Source organism: Halyomorpha halys, unplaced genomic scaffold (genome assembly GCF_000696795.3).
Source record: "Halyomorpha halys isolate HHAL.00 unplaced genomic scaffold, Hhal_1.1 Scaffold33.1, whole genome shotgun sequence".
In the NCBI taxonomy this organism is placed as follows: Eukaryota; Metazoa; Arthropoda; class Insecta; order Hemiptera; family Pentatomidae; genus Halyomorpha; species Halyomorpha halys.
Genome location: NW_027109698.1, coordinates 356037 through 377067, shown reverse-complemented (window position 1 = coordinate 377067; position 21031 = coordinate 356037). Strand labels below are relative to the sequence as shown.

Genomic DNA, 21031 nt, shown 5'->3' with positions numbered 1-21031 from the left:
GTGAATTTCGATTATACGAACAAGACCCAATGTCATTAGTTCAGATAATTGAGAATACTGTAGTTACAGAGCTACCTTTAGGGCAGAAATGTAAAGATAAAAGATATTAAAAATATTATGACAGCAAGTAGAAGCTACCACAGAAAGTGACGCCTTCAGGGATCAATCCTTAGTTCTAGGTAATGTAAGATGGTTTTTGATCAGAGGCTTCAGAGGCTGAGCGAGACAAAAATAAATGTTCCCTGCTAATATTAATGACCAAGTTAATATTAGATCAAACTAGCTTAAACTAAAAAAAATTAAACTAGTTTAAATTGGTTAAACTAGCTTTCCAAAGTTACCATTGCAAAGCTGATGAAATGAAGCAACTTATTGCAATTTTCAAGGCTCTAACTAAAAAACTCATTCTATGAAATACTATTGAGCATTTTTGAAAATTATTCATTTTTACTTCTTTACTTTACTTTGGCTGCTATTGTCACTTAACAAGATGATATTTTCTTGGATATATGTTGCCATCTTATAGAAAATTCATCAGTCTTATAGTAGAAATACTACAGAAAAATCTTAAATTTATAATATATCGAGTTAAAATTACTTATTTTAAGGGTTGTTCTTAGGGTTTTGATTGTGATAAACCATTTTTCCTAACAAACACAATAAGTTTAAGGAGATATTTCGAAGAGGAAAATAGTGCATCTCTGAGTTAAAACCTAAAATTAAAAAAATATTGAATAAACGAAAACAAGGTATTTTATCAACAATTATCATCCCTAGAGACAATGACCTAGAGGGAAAGATGATGTAAATGTGACTTACATCACTTTTCTTTCCAACATAACAACGATTTTATTTGTATCCTGAAAAAGTGTTCTTGCTGTGCATCTATTAATAAGAGAGATATGAACTAAACCCTATCTCATCTAACAGATTTGACTATAGAGATTGCAGATATTGCCATAGCTCAATGTTTTTAACAAATTGAGCTGAACCAATTTTACTTTCACTGCTTATACAATTATGAAACCATGTGGTTAAAATTAAATTTTAATTCTTAAACTTTAATTAAACTCTTACAAGCTAGTGGAATTCGATCTAGGGTCAGTAATAGGCTGTGGAAACTTGAATTGTGAAGGCTAACAGGTGTCCTTTTGGTCTCAGCAAACACCTGAGAAGTTCAGCCAAGTTCTGCCGAACGAACTATCTCTTCTCAAGACCCTTAGATCTGCTCTCACCTATAGATCAGAGACTGAACCCTCACAAGCACAGGAGATCTTAGTCATAGTCAAATAAAGGAATTCTAACAAGATTTTTTGATAAAGTTGGTTATGAAATTGATGGAAATAAACTATTACAATTAATACTAAATAAAATTATTACTATTAAAACAAAATAAATTAGATCCTTCTTAAAAATAAAAATTGCATAACTTACCGAGAAAAGAAGATCATGTTCATTGCCATATTGAGGAACTGATTCAAATAAAAAGAAACGTTTGTTTTCAGTTTGATTATGTATAGGAGAGATCGTACTGTAGCCATCATATTGATTAAAACCATTTCTGTTGAAGTTTATTTCTCTTCCAAACTGATCTCTTTGATTCTCATTATCATAACGATTATACTGGTCCCTTCCAAACTGATCTCTCTGATTCTCATTATCATAACGATTATACTGGTCTTGATCGAAGTTCTGTGTTGATGTTGATCTGCTTTTATTCGCAGACAAACCATATAACTCGAAAGCTATCTGAAAATGTCAAAATCATTCAAATGAAAAAGACAGTAATGCTATTTTAAAATAATGATAACAAAAATAATAATAATAAACCTCTAGAAATTTTTGATAAGTTCTTCTAGTTTTAATATTTTTAGCAGATGAAGTAACAACAGCATGAGAAGGTACTGAACCCCAATTGCAATAGTTATATTCTTCTATAGGTTTCCTTGAACCATCCAAACAAAGTAATTCAAAATCATTTTTATTTACACTTGCTAAAAGCAAAGAAACACCATAGAATCAATAAACAACTTATAGGAATAAAATTAAAAGACATGCTATTAATAAAAATAAATATAATCTTACGGAAATTAATTGAATCGGCAGTTAATTCTAAAACAGATGTGTGCTTTAGAAATGCTATTTCTCCAGCTTCCAGAAGACACCTGAAAGCACCAGTAAAACCTGCATATGGATCAGCATTCGTACACTTCCCACCTGGTATTTTTCCAATGCATAGTTTACACAATTTGTCAGAATTATCACCTAAAATTCAAACCATGAGGAAGATACTTAAATAACTATTTCTTTGTGAAAAACAAAAAAATGACAAATATGTAACAAGAAAAAGGTACACGATTAACTATTTAGAAACTATGTGTGTAAAAGTACTGTAACATTTCTTATTAAGAAGTAAATGTAATAATGTTCATTCAGGTCTTCATTAGGGGTTATGGTGTAGAAGGTAGGCCTGCAACCGGCAGGAATTTCTTTCAAAGAAACTTTGAATACCAGGACTTTCTTTCTTGAAAAGTTTTATTATTTGAATGTTTTTCTTTAGTCCAAGTCTTCCATTGAGGAGTGTATACAGCACCAAAATGAGAATGTTAAGAATCATTTCTCGGGGCCACCTAAAAAAATTATGACTGAGCCAGGCAGGAATCTAACCCATAACGTTCTGAATAAGACACTCTGGAACCAACACCTCTACATGCTTAAACATCGTTTCTTTTGAGTAAAGGTGTTATGTTAGATTCATATGAATCATGTTTGGTTAGGTATTAACTGTTTTAGTTTTGCAATTCATTTATCTTATTTTAATACTAGACTAAAAGACTATAAAACCTGTTATGTGAAGATAACAGCTATCAATACTTTAAAGGAATCATTTTAGCAAATACGAAAAACCTGAAAATTTTATGACACTTCAATAAAAAATTGTTTATGATGAATAAAACCATAAAAAATGGTATTGAAGGAAATTTTAGCTTTAAATACTTAGGAACATTATCGACAGTTAATTTTAAGCAAATAATCATTTCCTGTTAAATCTACCCATATACCATTTGGCTCTTATAAATTTATATATATTTAATTTTATATTATGAAATCTAATATTGACTATAGCCATTGTTTTACCTATGGGGTTATATTTGTCAATTAGAGAATTCACTGCACAACTTGGTCCAAAATATGTAACAGCATTTTTTACATGGTTATTGCAATCGACTACTTCTAAGCCACCGTGTTTCATAAGCTGTAAAAAAAGAATAAAATACAGTTTAAAAACATTTTCACCATGTGACTTTCACATGTTAAAATGACTGAAAGATGTTAACATTTTGAATATATTCCTTTTTGTAAACATTGAAAGTGTAGGACACATCCAGTTCAAGGAATGCTCTCCAATGTTTTGTAGTTGTTGGGACGAGGGGCGTTTCGTAAATGAAAAACCTACCTCTTCCCCAGAGAAAAAATTGTTCGCTGGTTCGGGTGATAGAAAATTTAAAAAAAAACGGAGGACCAGAATGAATCATAAACACACAAAAATAATAAAGAAAAATTAGAGAATAAAAATCTTCCAACTGATATACAAATTTAATTAAATTAAAATATATACAAATGAAAATAAAAAAATGAATGTTAATGTTGTTATAAAAAATAAAAGTGTGTGTATAAGTAAAAATAAAGAAAATATTTTTATATAAGTATAAAACAAAAAAAAAAAAACAATTTTCTTTACTCAATAAATAAAAAGTTAATAAGAAACAAACAAAAAAAATAATATGAAGTTCGGTGAAAGAATGGGAGAAAAAAGTCACTCACAGTAGGGGGTCAATATGCACATAAACTTCCAAGTATAATATCTCTCATCCGAGATGGCTACTTTTGATAAGCCGCTGAGGGTCAAGTCGGTGTTAATGAGAGAATCTTGAGTCGAGGGTGAGAATGAGACATTCCAAACTTTGCCAGAACTGACTGCAGACTCTATACTCTAGATAGCAGATTATAGACTCCTATCAGTCCCCGTAAACAGGCCGTAATCCCTTTGCAGCCTGCAATGTTGTTATATGTGCCGAGCCGCAGCGATGTATTTATATTATACACGCAATATAACAAACTTCTTTATTTGCGTAATGAATTCTAATTTAATTTTAATTACAAAAATAAAGACTAAATGGTTATTAAAAAAAAGGAAATTATTTAATGATTAACAAAAAATAAAAACCACTTGGAAGTATAAAGAAATTAAACTAAAGAAAAGAAAGATATACTTTTGGGCTTTAACAATAGTGAAAGAAAAAATGCTATAAATTTGGTAGAGAAAAAGTGCTACAAGGATAATGATTATATAGAAAAATTATGTATTTTTAATTGACCATTCACTTATGTTAATAAATTTTTGAAACTAATTTTTCATACTTAAATGACCCTCAGGTTTATGCATGGGAAGAACAATAAAAAATCTATTTGTAGTACATGTATTATCAAGATGGGGAATGATTTCCCAAAACATAAACTTGAGGATAGAGAAATAAATACAAATATGAAATTGGAAGTTCTTTCTAGCTTAATATTTATTAAAAATAATACCCAGTCAACTACAAAAGAGATCAAAGGAGGCCTGATTTCTAATTTATAGGTACTTTTGGGAGACAGCATGGTCAGCAATGAGTGCTAACTTCTTTATTTATGTCTTTACTCATTCCTGGTGCAGGTGAATCCAGGAAGTATTAGTCAACTTGAAATTCCACCATGAAAAAATGACTAATATTGTATAAAAGGAGAATTTATCCAGGATATGAACCTAGTTGATTCAAAACACAACTTACTAGGCTAACCGTTACTAGCATCTTCTACCACTATTTAGAAAAATAAATTAATAATTGTTTGAACTCACCTGCCCTATAGGAATGATCCAACCTGCTAAAGTTCCAACACCAGCAAAACAAGCTTTCTTGCCCCGTAATTGTTTTAATGAAGTGACATCTTTTAAAGAACCTTTCTTCACCACAGCTACAGCACGATAATCAGTCCTATTTTCTATAGAAAAAAACAACAAATAAAAAAAGATCAAACGATATGTAATTAAAAAAACACTTAAAGCTTCAAGTGATAAAATACTTCTAGCTACTATAAATATAACAACTTGAAATCTATACTAATGTAGAGCTGAGGAGTTGGTTTATTTTAATACGCTAATTTCAAGAACTCCTAGTCTGATTTCAATATATTACAGTATAATACAATCAGACACTAATTATAAATTTACTATCGAATTTTTTATCATGCATTGGCCTTTATTGTTATTTTTCAGTATAAAGATTGTTTATTAGGTTTTCGGGGTCCTGATTCAGTTTTTTGAACTGATTTTTGATTATACATCCACATTTCAATTAATTGTTATGTACCATTGAAAATCCTATTGTAAATTTGAAACTAGCATTTAAGAAAACCTTGTAAACAATACCAAGACCAGAAAATTTTACAAATTCAATGTTTTATTTGTAATTCTAGATCTCAATCAAAAGGTCAAAATTATTAACTTCAAAAAACCCAATGAACAATAAAATTATTAAAATCCACACTGCCTCCTCCGACAAATAAAAAATTATAATTATATATAATATATAAAACTAATTGATCGGAACTGAATATGAAGAAGATGGTCAGAGGTGAGGTCGAAAAAGGAATAAAAATAGTTTTATAAATTATAATTACACCGATAAACACTGAAAAATAAATAAACAAGTTTTTTTATTATTTCTTATAATATATCTTATTTCTTCTAATTAGTATTAGAACTTAATACAGATTATACAAAAAATTAACCAATATTAGATGAATATACTGAAATTATTAAAAAAGTTATTATTGAAAATAATATAATTATTTTTAATATCCCGTCCCCTTTACATGCCACTATCCCTGATGAAGACCTGAAACTCAGGTCGAAACGTCAGCATAAAATAAATAAATATTGTTTTGTTTATTTATGTTGTTCTTTACTGACCGCACCCCCCGACAAACTTCTTCAAGTATAATTATTTTTATATAATAAAAGAAATTAAATATCATTTTTTAGAATTAATTCGTCTGGTTAGATAACAATTAAAATGGAAAAAATTAAAATTGAATTAAAAAAGATTACATTTGAAATGGAAAAGGTTATTACTAAAATGGAAAAGATTACACTTAACTTTAAAAAGGTTTCAATGAAATTGGAAATACTAGACATTGTAACATTAAAAATAAATCATAATACCAGCATAAACTTCTTGAAGAATTGGTAATAAACTGAAGTAGCGACCAGCACTAAAAACTTCTCCAGCATCAAGAACAGTTATGTCAGCTGCTTCCTCTTCAATTGAAAACATACAATCCTCTTTACTAGACCCCTATAATCAAAATAAAACAAAACTGAGAAAAATAGAAATTAATTAAATGATATACAGGATTCGGGTAGCTCATAAGGTAAGGAACTGTGCAACGAACTTCGAACATTCAAATCTGGCTGTAGCAGGTAGTTATTTAATCTGTTACTGCAGCTATGAGTCACCCTGTGAGATCAGGAGCTTTTCTGGGGCACATCCAGCCCCTATAAAGTGGGTCTTCTTGAGGAAAAATCTGGCAGTTGAGTATGGTAATGAACATATCACCTCTCTGCACAACTGTTGCTCAAGAAACAGTACTTCCTTAAAACGTACTGAGGATCTTCAACAAACATCTTTGTTGGATCTTAATCCTCACAGAGGCAAACTACTACCTAATGCTACCCTCCTACACTGGTACATGGTACAAGTATCCATAATACTAAGGTTCATAGAACCGCCAACCTCCCACAAATAGCGCATACAATACTTAAACTCAGGCAAGCATCTCGCCAACAGCCCACTCACTCATGGCCCCAACTGAGGCAGCAATGCTTCTACTTAATGAAAGATTCCTGATGACATCGAATACATCAAAGAAAAGCAATGCTAGAACATTCCTATCGCTATGTTATCAAGGAGAAAACTGTAACTTTTTGATTATATGTGTTCTTTTATTCTGATCTACACATCCCTCTTCTTCATTCTTATCTACACCCAAGTCAAGAGGCTCATCCATCCAACTAAAATTGTCCTATCCTAACTTAACCTTAATCCAGAGCCTCATCTTTTCAAGAATAGTTACCCTAATTCTACAATCCTAAACTTAGTATAAAGCCTCATCTTTCTAACTAAGGTTACCTTAATGCTTCTATCCTAACCTAAGTCAAGGGCCTCATCTTTCCAACTAAGGTAACCCTAATTCTCCTAACCTAACCTTAGTCCAGAGTCTCATCTTTCCAACTAAGATCACCCAGATTCTCTAATCCTAACCTTAGTCCCAGAGCCTCATCTCCCCAACTAAGGTTATAATACTTCAGACCCAGAGTTTTTCCCTCCATCCGGAGAATAATTCTATCTCTCTCCTTTATCTCCATCTGTGTTCAGTGTTAATCCACTGTTATCATCGGTATCCTATCAGTGCTCAGGGCTAATCCTCTAATACTGTCGAACCCTCCTCAACCCCTCTCATTTCTTAACACCATACAAATATCTGAACAAGCTTTGTCAAGGGTCTTCTGTGAAGTAGCCTACAAGTATCACTTTCACCAACTGCACAACTCAACAGATGTTTTTTTTTTTTTTTTAAATTAGATGATACATGCTTAATTAAAGTCTATAAATAGGGACCAAGGAATTCCATACCTTCCGACATGTTATACAATATTAATACAAATTATAACTGGCCACATAGAAAAAGTACACACAAGAAATAATCAGAGACAATCAATGAGGTTTCAGACTGAATTATTTAACAATCAATCAAATATTTTCTTTATACCAAAAATATAAGAAAATTTTACACTTACAATACTTCTTATAGATCTTCACTGATACAATAAATGGTCACTTACGTTAAGGGAAAACAATGCTTTAAAGATATTAAAAATAAGGTAATGAATATTTGGACCAAAAAAGGATGATAATATAAAAGTGAATATTAGAATATTTGGACCAAAAAAGGATGAGTCCATTTATCTTTTAATCAGATAAATCACAAGGAAAAATTGCATAATATACACATCGTAAACAATAACTTCAGCTCAAGAAAAAGAGGTTTTATTCAAAACTAATTATGTTAACAAGTTGCTGATGTATAATTAACAAGTACAATAAATAATTTATTAAAATCTAGATAAAAAAACCCTAAATTGATCCAATATACATTAAATTTATAGAAGCAAATCTGTCTAGGTGTTATAGTATAAAGTACGTAATCAAAAGGCTATTAAATTGATTTCATGATGTGTTTCTATCCAAACATATAAAACATTCATTCTGATAGAAAATGATAGAATGGAACTTACAACCAAATACAATGAGAAAATAGAAATTCTTTAGAAGGAAATTAGCAATTATAGGATTATTTGAGGTAAAACCACACCACAAACTTAAACGAAAGATGACAAATTCAACAGTAGAGTAAATTCACTTACATTGATACATTTGACATCTAGAAACCAGCTCTGAAACTGAGATGCATCATGTTTAACAGCCTGAGAAAAAGCTTGACATTTTTTATACTCTGGAAATCCAACTGTGCACCATTTTAATTCTTTGTTTTTATATTCAGGTACATAATTATAATTATTATACACCTGCCCTGGAAATATTGAATAAAATCATGAAGAATATCGAATCAAGATATAATAACCTGGTTCAATCAATAAAAAATGGTATACCAATGCATTGGTGAATATTAAAAATTAAAAACAGAAACCATACTTTCAAATTCATGACATATAAACAAAAGTACTTGAGTATAAACTTATATTGAAGGCACGCCCAAGAATCAAATTGACTAACTGGAGCAAAAACGACTAGTTCAAACCGAAGTTTCTAACTCAGGGGGCCCCCTATCCCAACACTCCTAAGAAAAAATGACGCTAAGAGGTGGGTATAAGGCCACGCCCTTTAAGGCAACTTAACTTTGAAGTAAATAGCGATTTCACACATTATTGTAATAATCTGAAAAAAAACATTCATTTAATCGCAAATGTGAAGAGAATAGAAGTTGTAATAAATGTTACATTGAATGATTTAGTATATCTATAATGAAAATTCATTAAGTCGTTTCCGAGAAATTCATGTTTCCTTCTTATTCTGTTCTATTCAGGCTCATTTTAATTTGAGTATTAAGAATACCAAAATATAGTTACTATTCTAAATAGTAAGGAGTGAATATAAAATTGAATTAACTTGGTCCATTTTTTAATTAGCCGTGTGAGTTAAGAGGACTATTTATTAGATTTGAGGTTTACTCAGGAGTCTGATCATAAACCGCTGATTCTGATTTTTCAATTGTGCCGTTGGACCATCTCTCACCAAGATCCTTGAGATTTCGGCTATGGGTGCTAAAAATAATTATGATATTAAGCATGTAGAAAGAATCTTGTTATAGCGGATTGCCTACCTTGGCATCCTCATTTCTCAAAACAAAATAACAGAGAGGAAATGGAAATTTTAGAAGAAACGGAGCTTAATATGGAGACAGGAGTTAAAGATCTGGAAAATAAATTGAATCAGTGGGTCATCAATGAATAGGGGCAGATTCAGAATACATGGCCCGAAGAAACTGCATTAAACACGAATGGCCAACTCGTTCGCATCAAAACTTCTAAATTTGGTTCCGTATTTTTTTTTTCAGATTGAAATGAGATTTTATTGATAAGTGGAAGAATAGTGGTTCCCGGCAATCTCAATCTAGAGTCCCTCAGAGTTTACCTGTCACTTGGGGATCACTAAATGTCGATCCAGGGTAAAAAAAAAAAAATGTGGTATAGTGGCCACGCATTTCAAAGGAAATAAAAAAAAATAGTGGGAGAATGCTGCTAATGAGGATAAACCCTCATTCGAGCACATAAGGAACAATTAAAGTCCGTACCATTTCCAGATAAGCCATGGAAGATGGCTGCCACCAATCTATTTAAAGCCTAAGGTGAGTTGTTTCTCGACATGACTCATAGATATTCAAGGTATATTAAAGGTAACAGAACTCAAGGATTTAACCATGAAAAAAGTTATAAACGGAACGTCTTCGATTATAGCGCGGCATAGAATGCCCAGGACGAGTGACTGTGGAACACAATTTGAACCATTTTGGTGATCTAAAAAAGTTTGATAACTTTTCAAAGAAATATGGTTTCTAGTTGTAACTACCAGTCATAAACAATCACAGGCCAAAGGAAGGAAGTATTTGAAAGAAAATAAAGTCGAAGAGTGGATCGAACGAAATTTCAACAATCAACATGTTACTCGTTCTTAAGGAGCAAAGACCAACAGTAATATACTGAGGAGGTATAGGATTAGTCTTGTTCCCTTCGGACGTGTCAAGTAAGATGAACCATCATCGGAAGTACGTCTGGTACGAATCACGGAAGAAGATTTATCAAAGACTGAAACATCGGAAGACCGGCCCGAATGGAGTATCGGTGCGGCGTCAGAAACATTGTGGTATTCCTTAGAACCAAGAAAGATATTGGAACTTAAAAAGGGAGAATGTGACATTTATCATAATCGATTCCACTATTAGACCAGTTGTTACGTATGTTATCCAATATGGGATTATAAGTTGTATTAATATTATAGCCTGTATTTGAATTGAGAATTACTGTGTTAATGAGTAAACCAATCAATACTTAATTAATAAACTTTTTTAAATAAATTTTCTAATCAAAAGGGTTGGATAAAATAAAGGACGTGCCATTTTATGTTGCAAATGATATACTATATACTATATAGTATATAGAAGCACTTAGGCGTATTAAACTTTCAGACATCACTAGAAGCACTAAAATGTCGTGTGTAACTGAATTGTGCTGAACGTGTGGTGTATAACAGCTCTAAACTCACATCCATGTAAGTTATCACACGATATACAAAATTTCCTACCCAGAGAACATGTACAAATTTATTTGATTTTCCAAATCCCCTTTTACCAAACTTAGTAAACTGTTTTGACCCATTTCAAAACATGAAATATTGTTATTAGCTACCTTATCCTGTTATGGCGTATTGTTTTCGAACTTAATAGGATCCACAATAGTTAAGCTCTTCTTCCCAATAAAACTTCTATCCACTAAGTTGTGTTTGTGTACCATAAAGTTGTAGTTATACCAGAAGGTTTGGGTTATAAATTTTCGAATTGTGTTGAAAATATATTAATGATTAGTGCAGTGAATTTTGTGTTTATTGATAATCAAATAGTGTTTGATTTTGTATACAAATATTTTAATGTCAATTTTAGGAATAATTTTAAAACACAACACTGTGTAAATTGAAATTCCCGCCAAACATCAAATAACCATTCGATGATATGAATTCTCTGGTAAGTGGACTATGTACATTTTCAAGATAGTGGGTATCTTAATGTTGTTTAGGTTGACTAGCAGTTTTTCTGTAACTTGTTTTTCTTGGCGCATTTGCTCTTTTTTGTTAAAGTGATTTCGTTGATGGCTAGGAATCTACAAATGTTTTGCAAAATTCAACATTTCATGTAATTTTTGAGTTTATCATTATCTTTTGTTATTTTATTTTTTGACATTGGTCATAATTATACCTGTTGTACCCTTAAGGTTTTTTTTAAAAAATGTAATAATTGATAAAAAGCCAAATTTAATAGTTTATGCGATGATTAATATAATTTAACTTAACCATTAAATATATGTATATATAGTTGACCGCAAAGATTTAAATATATGTATATATAGTTGACCGCAAAGATTTAAATATAAGAAGATGGTCAGGGTTGCGGTCAATAAAAGAACAAATAGTTTAAAAAAATATTTTAAACTATTTGTTCTTTTTTTGAACGCAACCCTGACCATTTTCTTATATTTAAACCATTAAATTAATTTGAAGAAAGGAATATGGTCCGGGTGCGGTCAAAAAAACTCAAATAGTAGAATTATACTATTTTAATGAGCCAACGTTTAATCTTCCATTAAATTAATTAGTTGCTTTAAGTTGCCATTGATGTAATTTGTCATAGTTGCTACATAGTAGTATTACTGTGAGTATGTAATATTTTTATTATTTGAAGTTGAACCTATCATCTACATTTTTGCTGGTACTAGTTTACAAAACCAACTCCAGTGGAGGAACTTAAAATTCATACTAAATGCCATAAGTTAGTGTAGCTTTAGCATTCACTGAAAATTAATTTGTAAACTTACCATTTTTAGTAATAGGATTAGATATTTTTTAGTTATTGAAACAAATATCTAGTTCTGATTGATAATTATAGAATATTCCTCTTTTTCCTAATAAAACTGTCTTTAAATCAATTATTTACAAAATATTGTAATTTTTTTGAACAGTTGTTTTATTCAGCATATTTTTTTATAGCACCTATATGTCTACGATTAAGTGCTTTCACACCTCTGTGAAATATATATTTGTTTTAGACTATATAATTTATGTAGAAATAAAAAAAATACCATATATTTATTTATTTACAAATGAAAAAAATTCCCCGGTTATAAGATAAATTAGGGTTACTATACAGTTTGGCTATTCAGTAAGTTACCTCTGCCTGAAATTTCTCCATCTTATTTAAGGCTTTTAGGAACCAATAAGGCTATAATTTACAGTTCTTAAAATTACTGAAGATTTAATTTTTATTAATTTAAAAATTAATCCTCTTGTCAGTGAATTTGTTTCATATTATATTTCCGGGGTTATTTCTGACTTACCATCACATGCTGTTTATTGATATTTTTGTTATAAATGTTTTTTTAAATTTTATTGGTTTCCTTGTTCTGCAGATTGTAAAGCCACACAATGCGATGCAGTATGAGGGAATCACATAATTTTCAGCCTCTAATGTTCACAAGTACTCCTATTTCAAGGCGCAGAAAAGCGTCAGCTTTTGATTTTTTTGAAAACTCACCAATAACCAGACCAAATCCTGTTCTCTTAGGTGTTCCAAAGCAGTAAGTATATATAATTAATTAATTGATTGAGTATAATATTTTGGGTTTGCCTTAAAAAATCAGTAGTAAAATTGTATGTTGAGCCTAGAGATAACATAATAGCGATATTCCGAACTACTATCGGTCAGAAAAGTTTTAATATTTTTATATAAGCTTTTTTATTTTCTCCAAATTTGATTTTATTCCTGAAATATTATTATTGATTATTTATTCACCAGGAGTTAGGTAAAAGTAGATTAGTTCTTAGAAAAGCAATTCGCATTGTTTGCCAACTAACAATGCCAGTTGATGCTGGGAAAAGATCTCGCCCCATTTCCTAGTTCATGTTATCTAACTTGCCACAGATTCTAATTAGACATTAGATGCATTGATACATCATTCTTACAAATTTTGATGTGAGACTAATGAAAAACTAATATACAATTTATGGGAATATAGAAAAACAGATAAGTAAAACTAACAAAAAATAATTTTAATTCAATATATTTACTGAGTTTGTTTTTACTTAATATACATAAATTTGATTTTTACATGTTCTACGATATAATCTATTTAATGCCATATTCTGGTTCTTAGTGTTTAATAAACAATAGGGGTACCTCATTAAATGGTATTTATGATCACTGTGGAAGTATAATATTGACTTTGACGTGCTAACATTTTAATAGATTTATTGTTTAGTAATCTTTATTTCGGTTTGGTTTCAAAATTTTATCAGTGCTTAATCTCTTGATTTTTACAGGTATTGTCATAAATCACTTGAATTTATGTTTTTACCTATCTCAGTTTTCTGTGATATATTTATGTTTTGACCTAAAAATAACGTGGTAAAAATAACAAATTTTCTACTTTGAAAGACAAAAAATGAATTTTTGCAATAAACACTGAAATTTTGGTACTATTTTCAGTTTGTGATCGATACCTACCAAATTATGTGTCTGACAGGAAAAGTTATAATTAGCTTTTTTAAATTGCATTAAATGCAACTTGAGACCTAAGTCAACCTACTATGAACCCTTCCTGCAGACCACTGCTTGGGAATCATAGGTTTGGGGTCTATTACAATGAAGTACATTAAATTAGTTTAGTATGTGTGGTATTTTGTTTTTTTATAATTCCATTTTTGTTCTTCATTCGATCTCAAAAACTCACTGTTTATTTTTTTCAATATTGAGAAATTATAATTTTAAAATCCTGGAGAACTAAAAAGTATTTTTAACTTTAATTTCATGAATGGATGAATTTTTTTTTAAATTTTCTATTTTGAGTTTATTTTTCCCTTATTCAAACTAAAATTATTTAATTATGATATAACTTATTTATATTATCCTTTGTATAACAACTGGGCCTCTTGTTGCTATAACAACATCATTATTTTAGTGAATACGCGTACATCTGTTTTTAAAACCTAATATAATGATGTTTACATTTACTCATTTCAATTTGAGAATAATTATTTAAACATCATTGCTTGTTTCACAGAAATTAAAAACGATTATAAATTTTATAAAATTGAGTGAGCTATTAAATGAAACATTACAATTTGGTTAACCAAGTAAGTTATTTTTTTTTTAGAAAAGTAAGAAACTAAGCTGTTTTGTTCTGTTAGTTGCAATATTAAATTAATTTAATTAGATTTAAATTAAATTTTTCAAACTGTCGCGCAATGCGCTGGTCAAGGACACCTTCCCCTTCATATCTAATGATTCCACGAGTTGCTTCAGCGGCTGTGAAATCTTTTTTCTGGTAATGCCTTTAAATTATGAGAATTTCGTAGAACACTCATCTTTCTTCTTTGAAACAAATAACTAAACTGAGGCTTTTTTTGAAGAAGTCAAATAGGATTAAACAAGCTTAAAGAATGTTCTAAAGGGATTATTAAGTATTAAATAGGATTAAAATATTTACAGTTCTTTGAAATCTTGAATTTGATAAACCGGACATTTTTTTATACACCCAATTAAATCAAATATTATTATGGCATCAAAGCTGAAGAATACTTTAAATGGATTTAGTAATGCTAGTACCTACTGTTAACGCCATAATATGTAATTACCTTGTAAATAGTATTTGAGTTTTATTAGTATTTAATTTAGTTATATTTAGTTTGATTTTTATTATTTTAATTGGATTTAGTTATTTAAAGCGAAAAATGTTTAATTATTATATTTGTGTGTTATAATGAGTAATAGAGGCAGTTGGTAAGGGTTGATAATCGTTGCTAAGAGGTTGCCTAGCAACGGGCCGACCATCTTCGTTTTTTATAGCAGTTCCGGCTAATTAGTGGCCATGGTAGCGTCTCTGCAGCCCTGTCTGCGTTTATAGTTTAATAGTTTAGATATTTTTTGAGTGTTTTAGTCACCATTACAGTCCGAAACCAGACCTTTTCTGTGTTTAGACTTTAATATGAGTTCTTACTAATAAGTGGCTCTGGTAGCGTTTTTAACAGTCCTGTCGGCGTTTGTTTCATGTTATTTTATTAGACTTTTTTTTTTTAGTGTTTTAGTCGTCATAACAGTTCAGAACCAGACCACTTTTGTGTTTCGATTTTAATATGAATTCCGGATAATTAGTGGCCAGGAACGTGTGTAACCAGCCCTGTCTGTGTTCATTTTGTCGGCTTGCCTAGTACGTTATACGCCTTTTGGATGTTTGGACTATCGATGAGCCACTACACCAACTTTAGACCATTAAGCGGTGTATTGAGCTACAGAGCTGCGACCTACACATCTCGGCAGCACTCTTCCTCTGACCTATCGGAGTGGAGCAACCTTTCGTCGTGCAGTATTTATTTGTATATTAGTTTATTGTAATTTTCATAATTTATCTAACTATTTTTATATTTTTACTTGTATTCATTATTAGTCATATTTTGTTTATTTTAGTTTTAGTTTTTAAAATGTTTAAATTGAACCAAATAAATGTTTAATCCGAGCCAGTTTGTTTTTTGTTCATTTTAAAACCTTCCAACAAAAAGACATAGTCTATTTGAGGTGGCTTAAACACCTACTATGGAAGTAGATAATGCTTATTAAGGATAAACACTGCCGAGCAGTGTTGTGAGGTTACTTGCTATAGTATCACCCTCGATGCAGTATCAAAGGCAGTGATTTTGTAGCTTAAATTATTATTAAAAGTTAAAAATTTGTAATAAGGTGTTAATAGTTGACCGTAGATTAATATGAGGAGGTGGTCAGGGGTGTGGTCAGCAAAGATACACAACTAACTCAGTTTTTATTTATTTGTTGACTGCACCCCGACCACCCTTTCATCTCATTAAAAGTTGGTACATTTTCACTTATGATTGTTTCTAATTATCAAGAACTAGTTATGGATCATCGTGTTATCGGTAAAAGTTACTAGTTTCCATTGACCATATTTAACTACTGTTATGTTCATTGAATGTTTTAAAAATATGTATGTAAATGAATAAAAACTCAGGGAACCCCTATTTGAAATTTAAAATATAAAAGTAATAGAAACTTAAATTTTAGTTTTAAAATAAAAGAAAAAATACAAATAAAATGCAAATTTCTTGTTTTATTTGTATTGAACCTAATCTTTTATCATTTAAAATATGTATTTAATTATAAAATGATCATTCTTTGACAGCAAACATGATGGAAACAAATTTATATCCATTTAGGATTATCAAATTGTGGTCGCCATGAGTGTTCCAGGAGATGTATTGTTATGTTATTTATGATTGTTGTATTATTTATTAGATCATTTAATCAATCCTCAATATATTTGAATCGCATTAAAATTAGTTTTACGTAAAAATTAAAAACAAAACTGCATCTAACTACATGTTTTTATTATTTTGTAAATAATATATATAATGAGAAATGAAATTGCAAGTTGGTACGATCTTTACTTAATATTATTCAAAGTAGAAAATTTATATCATGTGAACATTTTTAATTTAAAAGAGTAGCTGTATTGCTAATTTGTTCCAGGAATATTGGAAATATAGAAGAAAACATAATTTTACAAGAAATGAAATTTTTATATACATATTATTTTTCTTTAGACTGTTGCACCAAAATAGTTATAATTATTTTGATAAAATTTGCTTGAAATCTTCTACTAAAATCCCTTTTCATATATAACATAAATCTTGCAGAACAAGTTATAAAGAAACGTTCATTTGTGTATAACTCAAAAAGTATGCAATTTGTGGTTAACCATGTATTCATTTATTTGAAAGGTAATGGAATTCCTTTAAAAAAAAAACACAAAAAAACAAGTTATTTAAATCAATCTGTATTGGCGGAGATACAGCTTTGTTCTTATGCTTTTACATTTCTTGCCATCTAGATAAGGGAGCTGCGCAGCTCAGTGAGTTATACTTTGTGCTATATCTCCCGGGCCCTGATTCTTATTTGCCCGTGGCAAATTCTTATTCTTGAACCCTGTGGCTTCAATAGCCGTCCTGGGGCACAACATGAGTTAACATTTTTTAACGGAACTAAAACTTCTATTTGCAGTTTTTAATTCCTCAAAATATACAGGAGACCTGGATCACTATTTGAGGTTTGAAGTGTATTCCTTATATTATAAAGCATGGAAGCTCTAATATAAATTCAATTTCTAACAGGAATGACATGCTAGAGGTTTGGCTTATTCAGTTATTCCATTTCTTGAGAAACCAGTGTTAATGTGACCTTCGCCTTTGACATAGCTGAAATCAACAGCATGATCCTCTTACTTTTAAGAGGTTCAGATGAAATAAAAAATAGTAAATAGGCAGAATTATTTGAAAACATTAGCAGACAAATTGAGTAGACCCTATATGAAAGGTTGATCAGCGAACTCAACCTTATTAGCCAAGTTAGGTGATACTATAATGCGAATAATAAATATAAATTCAAATTTAGAACCACTATTGTAAAGTAAAAAGTATAGGAAAATCAACTGGATAATGCACATTTGTGCAACCGATCAAAGAACAGGAAACCAAGGGTGAAGTGCGAAAAGTGTAAGAGATTTATTTGCTTGGAACACCAAAACAATATTCGTCCTTCCTGTCAAAAAATTCTTTTCAGTTAAACAAAAAAAAAGTATTTTACATTTTGATTATAAAAACCATTTATGTATTTTTTATGATTGCAGTCCCAATAATTTTGTTATCTCCCAAACTTTAGTCAATTTATTATTTTAGTTAGAATTATACTTAACAATATTATTTTTTTTTTTTTTTTTAATTTGAAGGCTAATTTTGATTTTTGGGGATTATACCTATTTACTCAAGGATAGTGTTTTCTCATTGGAAAATATAGGCAGTTTCCAGGTTTAATTAATGCCTAAAATCGATTTATATTGAATAAAATTTTGATCTGGGTTTCAGTAATTGCTCATTGATGTTTAGAATCGTTAAAACAATGAAAGTTTTGATTATAGTTTATTTCTTTAACCATCAAAAATGTTAAATTAAGAAATTTAATATTTAATTGGGATTAGATCTCTTAAACATTGGAATTTTATGAGTTTTGGAGCAATTTTGACTGAAAATGATAATAACCCCCTTTTTTATAATAAAAAAAAAAAGTAATTGGGCCACAATTAGCCAAGATCCAACAAACAATGTTCATATTGGAGTCCGTGGTAAGTTATGTGGAGTGGGTACACCTCTTATTCATTTTATTTTTTTAATTCATTACAGTTAAAAATTTTGGTTTTAGCACTTGAAATTTCTTCCTTATTACATTTTCTGTTTAGTATTCTATGGTTTTCCAAATGTTTATGTTTAAATATTCATTACCAACCTATTAAGGATTAGTATTTGCTACCAAAAACAAATATACAGGGTTAAAGTTTGTGTTTGGTTTTAAGGATAATGTGTGGCTCATCAAAAATATGGTTTATACAGATTAGGTTTAAAAATAAACCAAAAGTATTAGGTTATGATTTTTTGAACCTTCTGCTATAATTTTTTTGTTCTTTTCAGGCTTATCAAGTATCAAAATCAAAGAAGGGAACAAATTAGTGTTTTTAAAGGTAAGTTATTCTTTTAAATAATTTACACCTTTAATTTTTTTCTTCTATATTTTAATTTTTTAAATTGATTTTTTTATGGATAGGTGGAATTCCTGTATTACTACTTGTCAACTTAAAGAATATTTCCCCAAAATCCATTTAAATAACTTTCAAATTTCTTTTATAATAATATTGAACCTTAATAAATATCACAAGTTGGGGAGTTCCTAAAAGATCCAGAGTATGAAATGCTCATATGAATTGCACAATATTATTTATTATTCTAACCAGAAAAAGTTAAGTGTATACATATGTTCATTTTTCTCCCTTAATGTTTACACTATGTGTTGAGTGTAAGTAAAGAAGGAATTAAGTTGACAAATCTTTATGTTTATGAAAATAAATTATAACTTTGATCTGGCTAAAATAAAGTCATCTCAATAGTGCCATATAATGTTGTTGTTTTTTTTAGAAACCAAATTCTGTCTTTAAATTATGAAAATATTTCATAATAAAGGATTTAGGAATAGTTAGGAATTGATAAGGTGATTGGTCATTTTACTGAACACACTGTTTCCCCAGAGTGCATCTAGATCTCAAATAAAGCACTATTTTACTCCAGCCCTTCATGTTGTGATATTGATTTAATTTTATTTTATACAGTAAAGACAAAAAAATGTCAATAATTTATATATATGATTTAAAAATAACAATAGTCTATTTAGTAAAAGTCAATTAGTATATAATAAATTATCTATATTCTTTAAAATGAGTTTTTAATCCTACTGTATTCTTTGATTATTAGTAGTAAAGATCCGGATGATTTTTTTTTTAATTACTAAAAGATCACCTCATATAATCTTTTGTGGTTGTAATATGTAAAAATAATTGTCACATGAATTTTGGTTTTCTACTTAATTTTTTAATTGATTGGCAATGTATTTAGAAATAAATATTGACTTAAGCTTCAGAAAAAAATTATGAAGTATACAAGAAAGTAATTTAACATAAATAAAATAAAACACTGATTTACCAAAACATAAAGTAATGAATATAGTCTGCAGTTTGAAAGTACCTTCCTTATAATAGCCAAAAGGTTTGACCTCCTGCTGACCAATATTATCCATAAGGATGTTCAGTTATGGAAGAATTACAAAAATTCAAAAAAATAAAAATATTTTTAAGACAAGGATTAAAATGGAATGAAGTGGTAGTTTTGATTGAGCCAACAGCTCATCCAAATCTGTCAAAAAGTTTACAAAAAATGCTCACAAATTTCAGATCTAAAACCTTTTGTTATAAGAGAAAAACATTAACCTTCCATACCAAATTCATAATTTTTATTATAAATTCACACCAATAAAAAGATGGAATTACTTCCATACCAAATTCATAATTTTTATTATAATTTCACACCAATAAAAAGATGAAATTAACTATCAGTGGATAATGGGGAATGTGTTCTAAGTGCGTATTTGATATAAACTGTTGTATAACTTCTATTGTTAAGTTAACCTACTCAATGTAAAAAAAAAAGAAAGAAAAATATTGTTGATTAATTTGTTTGCATCTTTTTTAGTTTTGGGGACTGAAAAAATACCTTTAATTAAACAGAAGGGTAGAGGATCTTTTCAAAAATCAACATTATCTCATCCTCCTATGGGTAAGTTAATTACATTAATGAATAATATTAACTTATTTAAGAAAATGATATTTGACTAAATTAATTGGTTTTCAGTTGTCATTAGTGATTCAGAAGAAGAAGATAAAACTGAAATTAAAAGTGAAGTTACATTGTCTTCGATCACAAATTCATCATATAGAAGTAATTTTTTTAATACATTACATTGTACTTTTCATTAATTCCTTGTTTGATGGTGTTTTAAGTTATTTTTCAAGATGAAAAAACTTTTATAAAGTGCTCATGAGGTTTATTTTTTTAATTTATTCACTTAAACAAATTTGACCGAAACATATCTTATTGTTTCAAACAAATGCTGTTATATTATAAAAGTTTAGGGTACACAT

General features: G+C 29.5%; 2 protein-coding genes across 8 annotated transcripts in view; one reads left to right on the top strand and one right to left on the bottom strand.

Annotated features, from left to right (window-relative positions):
* Tsf2 (transferrin 2) overlaps positions 1 to 8928 on the bottom strand; it is a 29118-nt gene extending 20190 nt beyond the window's left edge. The window contains exons 1-8 of the mRNA XM_014428497.3: positions 8774 to 8928; positions 8528 to 8694; positions 6266 to 6398; positions 4901 to 5043; positions 3139 to 3256; positions 2086 to 2265; positions 1831 to 1994; positions 1435 to 1749 (exon numbers count right to left, since the gene is read on the bottom strand). Of these exons, the coding sequence (XP_014283983.1) occupies positions 1435 to 1749; positions 1831 to 1994; positions 2086 to 2265; positions 3139 to 3256; positions 4901 to 5043; positions 6266 to 6398; positions 8528 to 8694; positions 8774 to 8828 (1275 nt within the window). The 5' untranslated portion in view covers positions 8829 to 8928. The remainder of the gene's footprint in view (positions 1 to 1434; positions 1750 to 1830; positions 1995 to 2085; positions 2266 to 3138; positions 3257 to 4900; positions 5044 to 6265; positions 6399 to 8527; positions 8695 to 8773) is intronic.
* Positions 8929 to 10705: 1777 nt separating this feature from the next.
* LOC106685718 (uncharacterized) overlaps positions 10706 to 21031 on the top strand; it is a 20330-nt gene continuing 10004 nt past the window's right edge. For 3 of the 7 annotated variants that reach the window (XM_014428576.3, XM_014428584.3, XM_014428571.3), the window contains exons 1-5: positions 10706 to 10949; positions 12857 to 13024; positions 18975 to 19024; positions 20583 to 20666; positions 20742 to 20828. In XM_014428576.3, coding sequence (XP_014284062.1) covers positions 12873 to 13024; positions 18975 to 19024; positions 20583 to 20666; positions 20742 to 20828 — 373 coding nt within the window. In that variant the 5' untranslated portion in view covers positions 10706 to 10949; positions 12857 to 12872. The other 4 variants (XM_014428562.3, XM_014428545.3, XM_014428554.3 and 1 more) reach the window with 4 other exon arrangements.